The sequence below is a fragment of the Leptonychotes weddellii genome, chromosome 4 (assembly GCF_054177405.1).
Source record: "Leptonychotes weddellii isolate Sample4059 chromosome 4, ASM5417740v2, whole genome shotgun sequence".
NCBI lineage: Eukaryota > Metazoa > Chordata > Mammalia > Carnivora > Phocidae > Leptonychotes > Leptonychotes weddellii.
The window spans coordinates 137,423,262-137,440,593 of record NC_138372.1 but is presented as its reverse complement, the minus strand read 5'-3'; the positions used below and the strand labels follow the sequence as shown (position 1 = coordinate 137,440,593).

Below are 17,332 nucleotides of genomic sequence, written 5' to 3'. Positions count from 1 at the left end.
ACCAAATTACCACAAACCTGCTGGTTTAAAACAAAAGAAATTTGGGGCATCAGTTGGTTAAGCGACTGACTCTTGAGTTCAGCTCAGGTCATGGTCTTGGGGTTGTGAGATCGTGCCCCACATCGGGCTCTGCACTCAGCTGGGAGTCTGCTTCTCTCCCTCTGCCTCTCCCTCTGCCTTTCCCCCTGCTCGTGCACTCTCTCTAAAACAAAAATAAATAAATCTTTATACAACAACAACAACAACAACAAAAACCCCCAGGAATTTATTCTCTTACAGTTGTAGAGGCCAGAAGTCCAAACTCAAGGTGTCGGCAGGGCCATGGTCCACTGAAGACTCTAGGGAAGAATCCTTCATTGCCTTTTCCCAGTTTCTGGTGGCTCCTGGCAATCCCTGGTATTCCTTGGCATGTGGCTGTATCACCTCAACCTCTGCCTCTGTCTTCACATGGCCTTTCCCCCTGTATTTGTCTCTGTCCAAATTCCCCTCTACTTATAAGGATACCAATCATTGGCTTATGGCCCACTCTAATCTAGTATGACTTCACTGTAACTTAATTACAGTTGCAAAAACCTTATTTCCAAATAAAGTCACATTCTGAGGTTCTGGGTAGAAATGAATTTTGGGGGGGGGGAACACTATTCAAGCCACCACAATTCTTAAGCTACTATTTATTTACTGGACACAGTGAGATTTCTCATGGTTCTATTTTCAGTGCTCTTATCTTTAAGCTCTTCACCCAGAGTCTCTCTGTGTGACTTTTTCCTATTTCACTTTCATGGCTTCAATTTTTACTTCTATGGAGATGATTTGCTAAACCATTTCTTTCTTTTTTTTTTTTTAAAGATTTTATTTATTTATTTGAGACAGAGAGAATGAGAGACAGTGAGCATGAGAGGGAGGAGGGTCAGAGGGAGAAACAGACTCCCCGCCGAGCAGGGAGCCCGATGTGGGACTCCATCCCGGGACTCCAGGATCATGACCTGAGCCAAAGGCAGTCGCTTTACCAACTGAGCCACCCAGGCGCCCTTGTTAAACCATTTCTTAAATAACCTGACACTTTCCTGAATTGGTTTCCTACATTCCCAAACTTGTGGTAGGCATTTCATCATAATTAGTCCTCTAACATCGTACATTGTAAGTATTCAACGCAAAGCTTAGTATCTCTTCTACAACCCTAGACTACCCCATTTCTTCTCTGGCATTTCCAGTCCCCATTAATAGTATTCCATCTATCCAGCCACTCAGGCTAGAGTCATTTAATTTTCCCCTCCTACTGTTGTCTGCATCAGGACATCGAAATCTATTTATTCTACCTCCAGATGTCTCTCTCTTACATGCATTTCCTCCTTCCCATTCCAACTGTCATTCTCATTATTGCTGTGTGATTGTGCTCTGAATAGGCCTCCAGGCAGCCCAACCTCTAGTCTCTAATTCATCTTTCCCGCTGTAATCAGCCATGGTTGTTACTCAGCTCGATACCCTTAATGGCCACTCTCACAGAATAAAGTATTTAATGTCTCAGAATGTCACTGAAAACCCTCCACTATCTGGCTTTAAGCCTACTTTTCAAACTCATCAACTACTATGTTAACTTCTTTCTCTGCACTTTCATTAAAACTTACTGCACAATGCTGGGTGATAGTTGCTGATGTATTTGTTTCATTAAGCTTGGACTGTAAGCTCTTTGAAAGAATGCTTATAAGAACACCTTGTAAATATTATTAATCATCATCATCACCTTTGGTCCAAGTCTGTAGGACAGAACAGAGGCTAAATGAAGCAGATGAGGATTCACGAAGTGCTAACATTCAAATGTCCTTAACTGATGAATGGTAAGATGTGGTTTAACCATACAATGGAATATTATTTGACAACAAAAAGGAATGAAATACTGATCTATGATACAACATGGGTGAACTGCAAAAACATCATGATAAATAACAGAAGCCAGTCACAAAAGACCACAAATTATATGATTCCATTCATACAAAATGTCCAGAATAGATAAATATGTAGACACAGAAAGTAAATTAGTAGTTGTTTAGGGCTGGGGGTTAGGGAGACTGGAGTGTAATGGCTATAGGGCGCGAGGTTTCTTTTTGAGATGATGAAAATGCTTTGAAACTGATTGTGGTGATGACTGAACAAGTCTGTGAAGAGATTAAGAACCAGTGAATGATACCGTTCACATGGGTGAAGTGTATGGTATGTGAATTGTATCTCAGTAAAGCTGCTAAGAAAAGTGCCAGCAGCATAAGAGAACCAAGATTCTTAATTTTGATGTACTATTTAAAGACGTTGCTACAAAACATATAAGGTTCTCAAGTTTAATTTCTTTTTTCCTAACTAGGAGCTGAGTAAAAAAATGGAAGGCATGCATGGTTGAAAATGTATGACAAAAATGAATTTTCAGGCCAATGCCTTTATGAAAAGGATGGGTAAAGGGATAAAGAATTTATAGTTTGTAATAAAAATTCAGTTTTTCTCCAACATTCAAAATCTAGGGCAGAACAAGAGGCAAATTGGCACCTGGAGATGGTAAGCTCTTAGAGGAAAGCAATAATTGCTAACATTTATAAAGCACTATGTGGAAGAAACTATTGTTAAGTGCTTTTTACATCTAGTGACATTTATTTTTCCTAGCAACTCAAAGAGGTATGGACTATTATCATGCCTAATTTATATATAAGGAAGCTGAGGCACAGAAAAGTTATGTATCTTGCCCAAGGTACTTGGCTCTGGACCCAGCTACTTCAGTTCCAGAATCTTTGTTCTTAACAAATGGGCTATATTGCCTCTCTGTACTTTTTTCCTTCTGTATATTTCATTTCTCCTCAACAATGTAGCTTTTAGGAAATAATTTATACTTTATGAATAATGGGTTTAATGTGACTTTCACAGGGCAAAAATACTTCTACTGGGGGAGGATAATTCATAAAAAGATGATAACAGACCATCCATTCATATTTACTATCCTTTCTTCTTTTTTTTAGATGAAACATTTTTCATACTGAGCAGTAAACATGTTTCATGCTGAGCAGTAAACATCAAACACATTGATTGCTAGGCATAGTTCTTTGTTGCCAGAAGGAAATGCTTCCCCGACTTTTTAATGCAACAGTATTTAATAGGAAAAGAGAAACAAATAAAATTTCTATCACCAAATAAAGTGACAGGACAAAAATGACTTCACTATTCTTCCAGTTTGCAAATGTTTTCCATTTATTTTAAAAGCATGTCTTATTGACAGATTCCTTCCCTATCTCTTGTTTTTGAAGGGCTAGGAATGCTAGCATTTCAAACTATCTACCTACTCTATCTATCTATCTATCTATCTATCTATCATCTACCTATGTATCTATCTAAAATCTCATTCACTTTTTCAGTTTTCTCTACAAATTCTGCTTCAGCAGACAGCTCACTAGTGAACTAGAAAGCGAGTTCTCCTACTGCCTCACAGACGGAACACTGACTCCCCAGCAGGCCAGAAGTGGGAGTGGGGCCCAGGGCTGGCCAGCACAGCAGGGGGGACCCCTGGGAGTCACAGCGGGTGGTGCCAGCAGGACTGCCTGTCGTGCCTCACTAGCTCTCCTTCCCTTCTTCCAAGGCAAATGAGTCCCCAATTCCCCTTACACTCGGCGTGGCCAGGTGACCCAGTTCGGGACTCTGGGATGCTGGCAGCACAGTGTGCAGAGTGTGGGTTCCAAAAAATATCCTTAAAGGGAGGAAGCACGCTCTGTTCTGTTCCCTTTGTCTTCTCGTGGCTGGAATGGGGACAAGCTGCTTAGAGCTTACACAGCCATGTTGGACCATGAAGGAAAAGCAAGTGCCTGGGGACAGAAAAGCAGCAGAAGGCAGGAAGATGCCTGGACCCTCAGGACTTGTAGAGATACCGACAGTCCCAGCCTGCCTACCTGCAGACGGTTCTCACGTGTGACAGGAAAAGAAACATCGGTTTTGCTTAAGTTGCTGTCGGTTGGCATTTTCTGTCTCGCATATCTGAACCTAACCCTAACTGACACAGATCTCAGTAGCTCTGACAGTGTTTTTCCTCTGTTGCTGAGATTCCTCCTCAAGGATTCATAAAGACTTTATAGGAATCTATAATCTATAAAGTATCTTGAAATTGCATGTTAAATCTATGTTGCATGTTCATTCACACACTTTTCAGGGAGAAGCAGCCCATGGCAACTCACTTAATTTTTTAGATTCTCAGATTTCTTGCCTGTAATAAGGGGAGAACATTCACCTCTGCAGAGCTGATTTCACTATTTCTGAATAGTGCCTTCAGGACAGTGAATAGTGCCCAGCACGACACGCTCTTTTCTAAAAATTTTGTAAACAGTCTCATCGCACTGCCTATTGATCTTAAATCTAGCAGTCATCTAGGACTTCTCTTACTCCCTGTCATTAAACTACCCTATCAGTTGCCCAGAACGTAGAGTCTTTCTCTACAGCGTCTCCTCCATTCACTTCTTTTTCCTCACACCCCCGCCCTCTGATCCCGCTCCAGCTTATAGCCTCTGTTGTCTCCTCCCTGAGACCCCCAGCAGGTCTTCTCACATTTGGGCTCTTCTTTCTACATTCTACTCTTCACGAGATTTCTAAATCAATTTACCTAAAGGCCTGGACTGCCAAGGGTTCTCCAATGCCTACTGAATCAAAATCAACTCCATCTAAAAGGAGTCAAGGTACACAACACAGAAGAAAAAAATTCATACAAACCTAGCTTTAAGTCCTGGTTTTAGCTCCTTACTTGCTTTGCGCTCTTGGGGAAATTATATGACTTCTCAGAACCGGAGTTATCTTAGCTCTAAAGTACAGACAACCGTACCTACCATGCAGCATCATAGTGCAGATCACTGGGACACGACATATAAAAGGACAAGTTCGGTGCCTGGTACATACTAGGCTCACAGTAAATGTGTTGCCTTCCTCTTTCCCTCCATGGAAAGGACATGGACCAAAAAACGCATGTCTGCCGCTTACCACCCTTCCACAAATCCCTCGTTTGTATAACCTATGCTAGTCAAACCAGATTATTTGCCACCTCCCAGATATAAGTCATGTCTTCTCTTATTCAATTCTGCAATTGTGCCCAGACTGATTTTTTCTTCATATCCCCTTTCCCTTCATCTTATGTTGAGACCCTCCTCAGCCTTCAGGGAGTCCTTCAATTGCCATCTCCTCTATGAAGTCTTTTCCCGATGTTTCCAGGCTGATGTAAGCTCTCCTTGTTTAAAAAGGCACGTTTTCTGTGTTTCTTCTGTGGCACTTCACAGTTCTACCTTGCCTCATTTCACGTACTTACTACCTTTCCTAAAAGACTAGCGATGCCTTGAGAGCAGAACTAGAACCCCGTCGTCCTTTGCACCTCTCATGGCCCTAACCTAGGTCCTTTTACCTGTATTTCCTGTGTTAACTTCAAAATTTTCAAGCAGAGCTCTTTTCAATATATCCCTAGATCCCTTTTTCCTACTTTTACAACACCACAAAGACAGAATGATTAAAAGTGTACTCAGGGAATACTCTATTTTAGTTTCCTCCCTTCTTGTCCAAAAAAGGAGGCAATGCTTCTGGATGCGGAACACTTAGTAGTCGATCCAGCCCTGTGACCCATCATTCAGAACCATTTATTACTGTGTCCACTGGGTACACAGGACTTTTGCTTTTCCCTTATTTCCTAAGACTCTGGCTCTGCCTCTTACTTCTCTAAAGCCCCCAAGACTTTTTTTTTTTTTTTCTTTCTGCATTTCAACAACAATGAATCTCATATCTGGGCTTTGACCACCCCTCCTAAAGATGATGGATAGGAGCAAAGCCTTCTGGGACACATTAGTACAGCTGCCAGTGGGCAGGAGGTGCTTATAAAATAAAAAGGCTCGGGATTCTGGGAACATATTTGCAGTTATAAGTGAACCGCCCAACACAGCTGAAAAGAAACACCCAGGAACACTTCCTTTTATTCTTTTTAAGCTGTGCGTGGAAGAGGCACATCATATTAGATTGCAAGTAACTCTCAGAAGGATTTTTTTTATGTCGTGTCACCAGGTGCTAATATCATAACCTTCGCCCATCAGGTACATGTGCTTTAGAATTACAGGAAGCTTGTAAAGTCAAGTTTAAAGCAGCAAAAGTCTGGTTTTTAATTTATTGGATAATACTGAGTATCACTGCCTGACTTGAAACATTTTCTCCATGTAATTATGAAAAACAATAACCCACCGAACTATAAGGTTTAGTGAAGCTTTAGTTCCACTTGTGGGTACGTATGTCAGGTAAAACAGTATCAGAAAACTAAACACGATTAAATCACCACTAAGCTACAGGCATGAAGCATCACATTGTAAACTCGATTTCAAAATAGAAAATGGTTTTATATGTGAAGCTCTCACACATCATTAGACCTGGGATTGTACAGAATTTGCGAAGCTGCAAATGTGCTACATAGTCATTGCCTTAAAAAGGAAGGACTGACCAAGAAAGGTATGGATTTTAAGCGTTTGGGGGACAAGAAAATATTTCCTATGTGTCAGTTAAGATATAAGAGCTTGCTGAATCAATATTTTGGGAGGATGCTAGGAGAGAACAATGAGAAGATTTAAGGAGTGATATGAGGCTTCTCTCCAGATGCAGACAGCCTTTGATGTAGAAAGGGAAAACAGTTCTGTCAGATATCTGCAAAGAGAAAAGCTGGAAAAACCAGAGCAAAAAGGAGTCAAGTTCTTTTAGTGAGGCGGACTTTCTAGAGACCCTCTGCCCGCAGTGATGCTTCTCTAACACCACAGACCATATATAAAAGGTTTCCCTCTTGGAAGAGCAGAATATGCTGTGCAGACCCTCAGACTCAGTCAGACCGGAAAGCAGCAGCTGAGAGTGTGAGGCCAGTACTGGGCATGAGCTGGGCCAAACTAGCCAGAGTGAAAAACGAGAACAGTAAGAGAGATCCGACACAGAATGGATGGATCCCTTTTGGGGGGTATCTGCCGAGCTCACAATGACCCCTACTTCACAGCCTTGTTGGTGAATGTGACTCCACCCCATGGCCACAGTTGAACGACCCAAGAGCACCTGACACCCCTCTAGGTGGATGAGGAATGTGGAACTGGACCGGAGGTTGGACCTGTAAATGTGACTCTGGGAGTTGGGCTCTGGAAATTGTGGGGAGACTACCAGCTGGCCTGAGAAGCAGGAGGAAAGCTCGTTTGTTGAAAAGGAAGAATGAAGCAAACATAGGGAAAGAAGCAGAGAAAAGTGATAGTGTGTAAATACTCCTCTGGGTTCCTATCTTCCATTCCTGGCCTCGTTTTTGAGGCCCAGCGGCCCTTGGCTTCTAGGACTCCCCACTGTGGCTTGATACTAGATCCCCCCATTTTTCTTTAAGGCAGCTTCAGTGGGGTTTCCACTACCTGCAGCCTGGAGGACTGTAGCTGACAGGCTACCTCGGAGGGGCTGACCGTGTAGCTTTGGGACAGCAACCAGTCTGTCAGTGAAAGCATGCTCTTAATCACAGGCACAACCCGCATTCCTAACAGCTGTTAGGACACCAACAGGCTATAAATACAAAAAAAAGTCTTTCTCAGAAAACAGGGCTTTCTTGGTCTAACACAGTTGGGTCCAGGTTCTTTGATCAATGGAGTCGACGATGACGATGGTACGCTGGTACTCACAGCAGCTACCATTTCCTGTGTGTTGTAATGATAATTTACTCAGCCCCAAACTATGTAAGACTGGATGCTCTATATACATCCTATCTACTTCTCACAACTCTGCACGGTGGTAGTGAGAGTAGAATTTTGTTTGGAAATGTTTGTGACACAATGCACAACAGAGACGTCATCTGGGAAAGACCAGCATACTGGGCAGGCAGGTGCCACAAGAGGGTACTCAGCATGATGGATTCGCCATGATTCAAGATCGGGCCATTGGTCTTGCAGCCTCAGAAAATTTCCATGGTGTCCTAGCACTTAGGAATGCTGAGTCATGCAACAGAGTTCACTAGAGATATATAAACCAGATGCCAAGTTATTAATTTACCATGAGATGTATAACTGCCAAGCAGCCTGGATACTGATGCTGGCCTGAGCAATGTATGATACTCTCTCTGTAGACAGACTGCTTGGGGAGCCAAAGTTTTAGGAGGTTGTTTGGGTGGTTAGATGACTTGAATGTTAGACGCAGGGATCTGACAGCTACTATATTCGTCTCCATGAAGGGGATTTAGCTACCAGGTGAACCAGACACTTGGGCACCATTTCTTTGGATGCTGCCAGGAGAGCTTCTGCCAACAAATGCTTCCGTGACCTTCCTAGGCTTCTAGAGCTGACCAGTTTTCCTTCTGAAGGAAACATTCTTTCTTTAGATATCTTAATATCCAATCCATCTTGTGCGTCTAGGAGTCCCTTTATTTAAGGTTATTTTGCGTATTTGGGGTCAGATTCATGATTTCATGCTTTAATAGTCTGAAGTAAAAGGATAATTTTATTTTCCTTCTTTCCACATTTCTCAACAGAGTAGCTCACTATCACGCGAATGTATCATCTACGGTATTATTATCCCGACGTTTTACAAAGAGGGTAAAAAACATAGGTTTTGGAGTCAGGAAGACCTGGGATAAAATTCTGGCTCTCCCATTTTTAAGTTTCATAATTCAAGACAAGTTAATTTCTCCTAGCCTCAGTTTCCTCACTTATAAAGTGGGCATAATGCGCACCTCACAGAATAAAATGAGATTTACTGAGGTTTTTATGCAAAGCATCTAGCACAGTTCTGGGTGTAAAACACTAAGATGATCATAACACATTGAATAACCCAGATCTCAACCATTTAGATTCTCCTTGGTTTCCAAGTATGTAATTTTTTCTTCATTATTCTTCCAATGTGGTTTCCATTTGATTTTTATAATATTAGTGTTACTTTAAAAACTAATTTCCCTGACTTTTGAACTGAATAAACAAAAACGAACCCTACATGAGTGCACTGATTTCTTTGGCTTACTGTTCTCCTTCTCCACCAGAAATAAACAAATGACACAGCTTGCTTTTGTCTTTTTCCTTCCTGTTATCCTTGTGAAGATACCGTTTATGGACTCTAGTCATGTTTTTTTCATATAAGAAGTCTGCACCAAATTCTCAAGCTGGAAAATGCCTTTTTAACTGAGAAAGTGCTATGAAATCATACAGCTTTTGTCACAAATCAATTTTGTTCCCGATTAATTCAGTTTACTTTTCAGATGTCAGAATTCCCCAAATTACATGATACTTCCCGTATAAATGTGTGGGTCTATCTTTATACTTAGCTATTCTATCTTATGAGTTTGCATATGCAATTATGCCCTCTTTTTTCAAGTACATTATAAACCTTGTAAGAGTAGGGACAGATCGATCTCTTTATATCCTCATTGTCTATACATTGTAGTATCCTACACTAGATTGAGAAGATATCAAATAATTCTTTGTTGGGGAGAAATGCTATGAAGTGGAAATAAAAATGACAGAGATGTTTATCTCATTTGTTAATTATATTCACATTTTCTGAAGGTATAGATCTGAATCTAAGTATCTATTTAATTCTTTTGGTGTAAACTTTTTGTGAACCTGTGTCAATTTTTCCTCAAATTACTTAAACATTTTCTTTCCTTCTCCTTTGACTTTTTTTCTTTTTAAAGATTTTATTTATTTATTTGACAGAGAGAGAGAGAAGAGTAAGAGCACAAGTAGGCAAAGCAGCAAGCAGAGAGAGAGGGAGAAGCAGGCTCCCCACTGAGCAGGGAACCCAATGTGCCTCGATCAAGCCGAAGGCAGATGCTTAACCGACTGAGTCACCCAGGTGCCCCCCATCCTTCTCTTCCAACTTTAACACCAGGAATTTCATGTACACCCTAGATGTTTCTTACATTAGAGGAATTCCTGACTTTAGCTTTTACATCTTTTCCTTTAATCCACATTGTATGTTAGCAACGCCAAACTTATCTTCCAATTCACTCCTTTAACTTTGCTTCCCCTGTTTAAATTGCTTCAGTGATTCCACCCCCTTAGTGTTTGTCTTGAATTGTAATGCTCAAGCTTTATTTATACTCTTAAGATCCTTGAGGAAAGATGATATTTAGTTTGGCCTATCTCACATACCAAATGAAGATATCTAAAAATTTAGTGCAACACATAAATGAAAATAAATATGAAACAAGAATAATGCAGTATTGCGAGAATAAAAACAAGTACTATGACAGATCTGTGTGAGAATTAAAATATCCATTATCAATTTTACTCCAAAAGTGGATTAAAATTTTACAATCTGGGTACATGTGTATTTCCAAAATTGAATCCTGAGTAGGCAGTGTATACAACAAGATGAGGAAAGGAAAACTTAGAATGTGCCAGACACAGTGCCAGAAATTCTGACATTTAAGCTCATTAAAATGATACAATATTCCTTCTAGGTTGACGGCATTATTCTACCCTACAAGTTGTAGTCTTATTGATACCTAAGTATACTGCTAATACTTAAAATTTAACCTGATAAAATTACAAACTGACCATAAAATAAGCTCCTTTTGCTTTCTGTGAACATTAATTTCAGGGTCTTTATGCAGAACCTATGGTTAGTTTGATTTAATATTATAAACATGTTTTCCATATTTTTCATTACACTTGCAAAATAAATTCCATAAAGTCATATGGGGAGCCTATTTATAAATGCCATTATCAATCATTGAAAGATATATAAACAGACAAATGTGAGGGTTCTGTATAAGTGAACTCTATAAGGTCAGTTTTTTATGAACTAAACGATCCTCAAGGAAAAAGTCAACCAAACGTGATTCTGTTTTTAGGACTAAAACCAAAGAGATTAAGTTATCTTTGTATTTAAGAACTAGCCTCTGTCTAGGGGGCGGTGGGCTTGGCAGTATATTCAATGATCTCACCAAAAGCCTATGTAATGTAATGACATTAGACTGTGTGTTTATGGTAGATAATACCAGTGAAGCATAACACGATGCATCTTGACATAATTCAGTTTGCAAAACCAAAACTCATTCAACAGCCCCACAAAACTATGACAAGCAATGTAATACTTTTGAATAATACAAAATAGAAACATGGACATTCATGCATTCATTCATCCATTTGATATACTTAGCATCTCTCCAGGGCAGTGGATACTAGAAGGGACAGGATGACAGATTTGATACAATCATTGCCTTTGGAAACCTACAATCTAGGAGACAAGATATGAACACATAATTAAAATGTGAGGAATAAGGTAAGAAATAGCATAAAAGTGCTGCTATGGAGTGTCACAGGACTACAGAGGAAGGGGGTAATTTGTGTGGAGATGGCATCTAGGGAAGGCTTCATGCTGTTGAGGGCATAAGGGCTGTTTGGAAGTGTGGGTAGGATTTCAGCATAGAAAGGGGAGATTCAAATGAAGAGGGAGTGGTATGGAAGTGGGCTGTCACTGGCAGCTTTGGTAAATGCTGGACAGGTCGGTTTGACTAGAGGGTAGATCATGTGTAATGGAGTGAAAGGTAAAGCTGGGTGGGGGTGGAGAGGTTGTGCAGGGCCCTCAAGGTCAGTCTACGAGGGTGACAGGATCACTGAAAGCTTTTCTCAAGGAATTGATACAGTCCACCTGTTCCTTGAAGAACTTAGTAGGATAGCTTGAAGGAAGAGAGACCAAAGGCTGGAATTCTCTTTAGAAGGTTCTTTCAGTGGTCCAGACATTTGCTTGTGAAGGAGTGGAGGGAAAGAAATGAACATTTATTGAAAGCTCACTATGTGTAAGGCATTTATTTGTTTTAGCTATAATATTTCACTCAATTCTTGTAACATCTCTGAAAGGTAAATAACATTAACTCCAGCGTTCAGTTGAGGAGCTGAATCCCCAGAAGCAAGTCCAAGGTCTGGCACTGCAAGTGCTCAAGGAAAAAGCTGTCATATCGAATCAAAGCTGTGATTCATGCAACATATTTTCTGTTCTCAACAGAAGCTCCAAGGAAACGAAATAGTTTGTACAGTTCTAAGATTGCAACCCAGAGAGTTATTTCTACCAATGAGGCTCACCCCAACCCTTGGGTCAAATTCTGCTCCTCGTCAGGGGAACATAAAGATCAGACTGGGAGCTCAGCTGCATGGCAACCTTCTGCCAGTCCCACTTTATTCTTCCGTGCCAGTCGTTGATTCTGGGTGTTCTTACTGCTGCGATCAAGCTCTCCCTTTCAACTCACAGGAGGTCAAGGCTCTCTTGCTTCTTAGACCAGCATCCCTGTCTTTGAACTGTGCCCACAACTCACAGTTCCTATCTCTCCAATAAGGTGTGAAACCTCTCTGATACCAGCGCTTTGCCTGTTGCCCCCTGCCATGCTTCCTTCATGCAGTGCTGTGCTCATGTGACAAATCCACCGTCTAGACCCTGGGACCGTCCCAGCTCTCCTGGACTACTCCAGCTGGTCTGTAGAATCACCAGCCCCCACTCTCTCTGGTCTAGCTTATGCTTCTATTTGATGAAAAGACTTTTGACGATTGTCACCAGGGTAGTAATTGGTAATACTTATACTTAAATATTACATAGCACACGCTGTGTGCCAGGCATTGTTCGATGTGTCTTTCAAACATTCCTTCCCATAATCATCACATTATTAATAGCCTCCTTATTGATGAAAAAAAAAGCAAAACAAAAGGCGCGAGGCTGAGGGATTAAGTTACTTGTCTAAGGTGACATCAAGCATTCTGGCTAGAGTTTATCCTCTTAACCCGAAGGCTGTTCTTCCTTACCCAATGTCCGTGAGAAGATAAAGAACACGTTACCAGCGAATGTACTATCTCAAATGCCTCATTTAATACAACTGGCCTAATACTACCACTAAGAGTTATAGGACTTATGTTAGTTAACACTGAGTTATAAATATGGACCCAACAAGCAGTTACAAAGAAGCCCTTACATGATGCTGAAACTTTGACATAGGAGTATTTTCATTTTGACTGAACATACTAAAGATGTTCTGCATTTGGGCAAGTCTCATAAGGCAGTAGTATTCAAAGATATTGCTATTTTACTTAGCCAAAATAATCCAAGAATGCTGGTAGAGAAGGTAATCCTGAATATGATATTAATAGGAGGGGAAACAAATTTAAGGATTTAAAGAATCAAAGCAGAGTTGGTAAGAGAGTAGATTTTAAAAATTCTCATCACAAGAAAAAAAAATCAAATTAAAGACTGTTGACATCTTGGCAAATCAGATAGTTCTGCACACTCAGGTTTACTTGACAAAACGATGACACATTTTATTGTTATCAATTCAGAAGGTGAACATCTGACTAAATATATTATAATAAAAAATTAAAACAAGAATTAAATAAGAATATAATATGTCAATGTTAATATGCTAATATGTTAATACGAATTTTGGATTCAAATTGGATTTGGCACGGAGTCTGCTTAAGACTCTCTCTCCCTCTGCCCCTCTCCTCCATGCTCTCTCTCTCTCTCTCAAATAAATAAGTCTCAAAAAAAAAAAAAAAGTACAGAGCACTCATTAAAAAAATTGGGGAGGGCATCTGGGTGGCTTGGTTGGTTAAGCATCCGACTCTTGATTTTGGCTCAGGTCATGATCTCAGGGTTATGAGATCGAGCCCCATGTTGGGCTCCCCACTGGGGATGGAGCCTGCTTAAGATTCTCTCTCCCCCCTCCCCACCTTCCCCTTCTAAAAAACAAAAAAAAAGAAAAAGAAAAAATTGGTGAATATCTCTGTGTACCAAGTGCTAGATAAAAGTGATCAAGAAATACAAGGAGCTTCTTTTCTTTTTAGATTTATTTATTTTAGAGAGAAAGAGAGCGTGCGTGCACATGAGTGGGGGGAGTGGCAGAGGGAGAGTGCAAGAGAGAATCCAAGCAGACTCCCTGCTGAGCACAGAGCTCAATGCAGGGTTCGATCTCAGGACCCTGAGATCATGACCTGAGCCAAAAGCAAGAGTTGGATGCTTAATCGACTGAGCCACTCAGACGCCCCCAAGGAGCTTATTTTCTAATGGTAGAGAGAGAAAGACCATGAGCAAGTAAATAAATAAATGCATACTATAATTCTAAATAGTAATAAGAGCTATGACAAAAGTAAAACAAGGTAATGTAATTTAGAATAAAGAAGTGGTAGTGAACCAGCCATGATAGGACATTTGAGCTGGTACCTGAATGACAAAGTTGGGGAAGAGAGCAAGAGAAATGACTGTCAAGTGGGATACTCAACCAGTATGGTTGGAGCATAGTAAGGAATGGGGAGACTGGCATGAGACCAAGTCAGCGAGGTGGGCAGGGCACACATCATAGGTCCTTATAGGCCACAGCAAGATGGTTGAATTTTGTTCTAAGAAGTAGAGGAAGGCACCATCAGGTTCTAAGTTAGAGGAGTGATGTGACCTGATCTACATTTTTAAAAGATCACTTTAGCTGCTATTTGGAAAATGCATTACAGGGAGTCAGGAATAGAATCATTGAGACCAAGTAGGAAGCTACTGTAGCAGGGAACAGGAAGGGGGCAGCCTGGACTCAAGTTGTACCAGTAAAAAGAGGGAAGTAGGTGGAATAGGGACATATCTTGGGGGCAGAACTGACCGGACTTGCTGATGCAGTAGATGTGGGGAGTCAGGGAAAGAGAGCAACCTCATTGTTCTGAGTTTGTGTGATCTAGTGATATGTGGAAAACTAAGAGGAAAACAGAGTTTTGGAGAAATCAGATCTGTAGAATATTGAGAAGCGGAAAGATAATGTAGTGACAGCCTTAGTGACATTTACGTTAAACTTAGGGAAATGACAAGCAACAAACTTTCACAAAGTCATATGGAATACGACCATGGGTTAGACAGTTTTCCTATCAGCCACCTCAAGCCCGAGACCATTCTCAGCTCTGGAAATGAAGACGAAAACTGAGCCATCCATTCTGGCCTATGTGAACATATTTTATTTCATAAAGCAGTTCTAGAAATGCTGAAGAGTGTGAGCACATGGTAAGTATCTGAAAAATGTGTGGTGAACTGAATGACAGCTGTCCCATTACACTCAGAGAACATGTAACATAACCTCCTATAAAAGGGCTAAGAGTAGAATTGAGAACTCTCAAAATTGCCATGAATTGTGAATCTGAATTACATTATTCCCTATTTTAAAATTTCTATTTTGTGGGTGTGTATTCATATGTATGTATATGTATTTGTGTGTATTTCTCTCTGATACTATTGATGGGAAAAAGAGGTATGCTCTAATCTTCTTTTGATTATTATTTTTAAAGATTTTATTTATTTATCTGTCAGAGACAGAGAGGGAACACAAGCAAGGGGAGTGGCACGTAGACGCAGAGGAAGAAGCAGGCCCCTCGTTGAGCAAGGAGCCCAATGTGGGACTCGATCCCAGGACCGTGGGATCATGACCTGAGCCGAAGGCAGATGCTTAACTAACTGAGCCACCCAGGCATCCCTCTAATCTTTTTTCCTAGTATCTAATCAGCACTTTTCCACAATGCTTTTATTTAAAATGAATAGTCATTACCTACCTGTAGCATATCCCCAAGGTCTGCCGTGCTAATATCTGGATCCTCTGTGGTGTTGAAGGGCACAGGAGTTATCCGTACAAGGGTGAGCACTCTAGGTTCTGGATATCTCCATAACATCATCCCTGAGCTATCTTCAGTTTCATTGTAAAACAAGACTTCATAGACACCAGGCATTTTCAAGGGTTCTGTTAAAGGAAAAAATAATTAATTGCATGCTTTTGAAAGGAAACATGTTGATTTATTACAGAAAGAGAACATTATGAGGATAAAAGATAAGAATGTAAAGAAGCTGGCTGGCCATTTTTAATTGGTTTGAGACAGGAACAAATTAAGAATTTTCCCTCAAGACAGACTGAAAGGTAATGTACTATTTTTTTTATTATGTTATGTTAATCACCATACATTACACCATTAGTTTTTGATGTAGCGTTCCATGATTCCTTGTTTGCATGTAACACCCAGTGCTCCATTCAATACGTGCCCTCCTTAATACCGATCACCAAGCTAACCCATCCCCCCACCCCCCACCCCCCAGAACGCTCAGTTTGTTTGTAATGTACTATTTTTGTACTGCAGGTATTAACGTACTTTTCAAGTGATCTTAATGTGCTATTTAGTGAACGTGCAGTTAAAACTCTCTCACATACTGAAGCTGTTGCTACTTACCAGCATCTCGTACATACTGGAATAGGCCTGTCCGTAGGTCATCTGAACTTTGTTCACTTTTAAACATCTGGTTCTTTTCTATAGGAGACGGCATTTGGGACACTGCTTCGGGAACTTGCGCTTCAAAATTTCCCTCCTCCTTAAGGTATCCACTGAGTAATTCATGTAGAAGAACTAAACAGTTCAAATGTTCCTGACCCCAGAAAACCTTTAACAATCATACGAAAAATTTTAGTGGCTTTTAAATACAAACATTTCATGAGGATAATTAGGCACAATCATACTTGAATTAATGCAAGACCATAATTACGTTCAATTTAATTATTGACAATAACTTAACTATAGTTTCTAAGTAATTGACCTATGGGATGAAATTCTATTACTTGAATAAATATATAAAAACAAGAAAATCAATTACATCATATATTGTGTTAATAACAATCAATTTTCAATGCTGAATTACCAATGAAATTATGTTAGTGCAAGGTAATGTTTATGAGTTAACTTAGCTAAGTGAGAAAACAATGCCTATTACAGTTTGAGGGAAGGCAATGAAGATCTTCTAGGCCAGAACGTTTTTAAAAGAATAATAATAACCTTGTGGAATAGCTTCCTACATTTTGTCATGAGATTAAACAAACACCTCTCAATTATAAGGTTCCTTTCTTTGCACTTTGACTCTTCAGAGAAAAAGAGAGGGAAGATGCTCAATGAACTTGAACTCAGAAGGCTCCCAACTTCTGTGTTTACCTAGAATGTGCCAACATACAGTATTCCACAGCCCCTGAGAAGCAACCATAGAGGAGATACAGTAGAGTTTCAGAACAAAGGCCTTGGTGTTTTCTGTAATAAAGAAGATCAAATTCTCTTTTCTCTGCATGTGAAGAGTACTAGTCCATAACAGAAGTATGACCCGTGGGTAATAATGATTAATGTCAGAGGACTCAAAATGCAAATAATGTTACATTTGTTTGTATATACTGGATAAAGGCAATACAACCATTATTTCTAAGAGAACCAGATAAACACAGAAAAGAGAAAAAATATAAAGACGCAGAAAAAAATAACCCTATACCAGTGGGTAAATTTTAAACCTAAGTTTGGGTCCTGCTCTCTGGAAT

General features: G+C 40.2%; 1 protein-coding gene across 1 annotated transcript in view; it reads right to left on the bottom strand.

Moving 5' to 3' along the window:
- The window catches only part of VPS13B (vacuolar protein sorting 13 homolog B), a 743,427-nt gene that overhangs the window by 128,363 nt on the left and 597,732 nt on the right, over positions 1–17,332 (bottom strand). Inside the window, exons 37-38 of the mRNA XM_081817134.1 lie at positions 16,212–16,419; positions 15,546–15,730 (exon numbers count right to left, since the gene is read on the bottom strand). Coding sequence (XP_081673260.1) covers positions 15,546–15,730; positions 16,212–16,419 — 393 coding nt within the window. The remainder of the gene's footprint in view (positions 1–15,545; positions 15,731–16,211; positions 16,420–17,332) is intronic.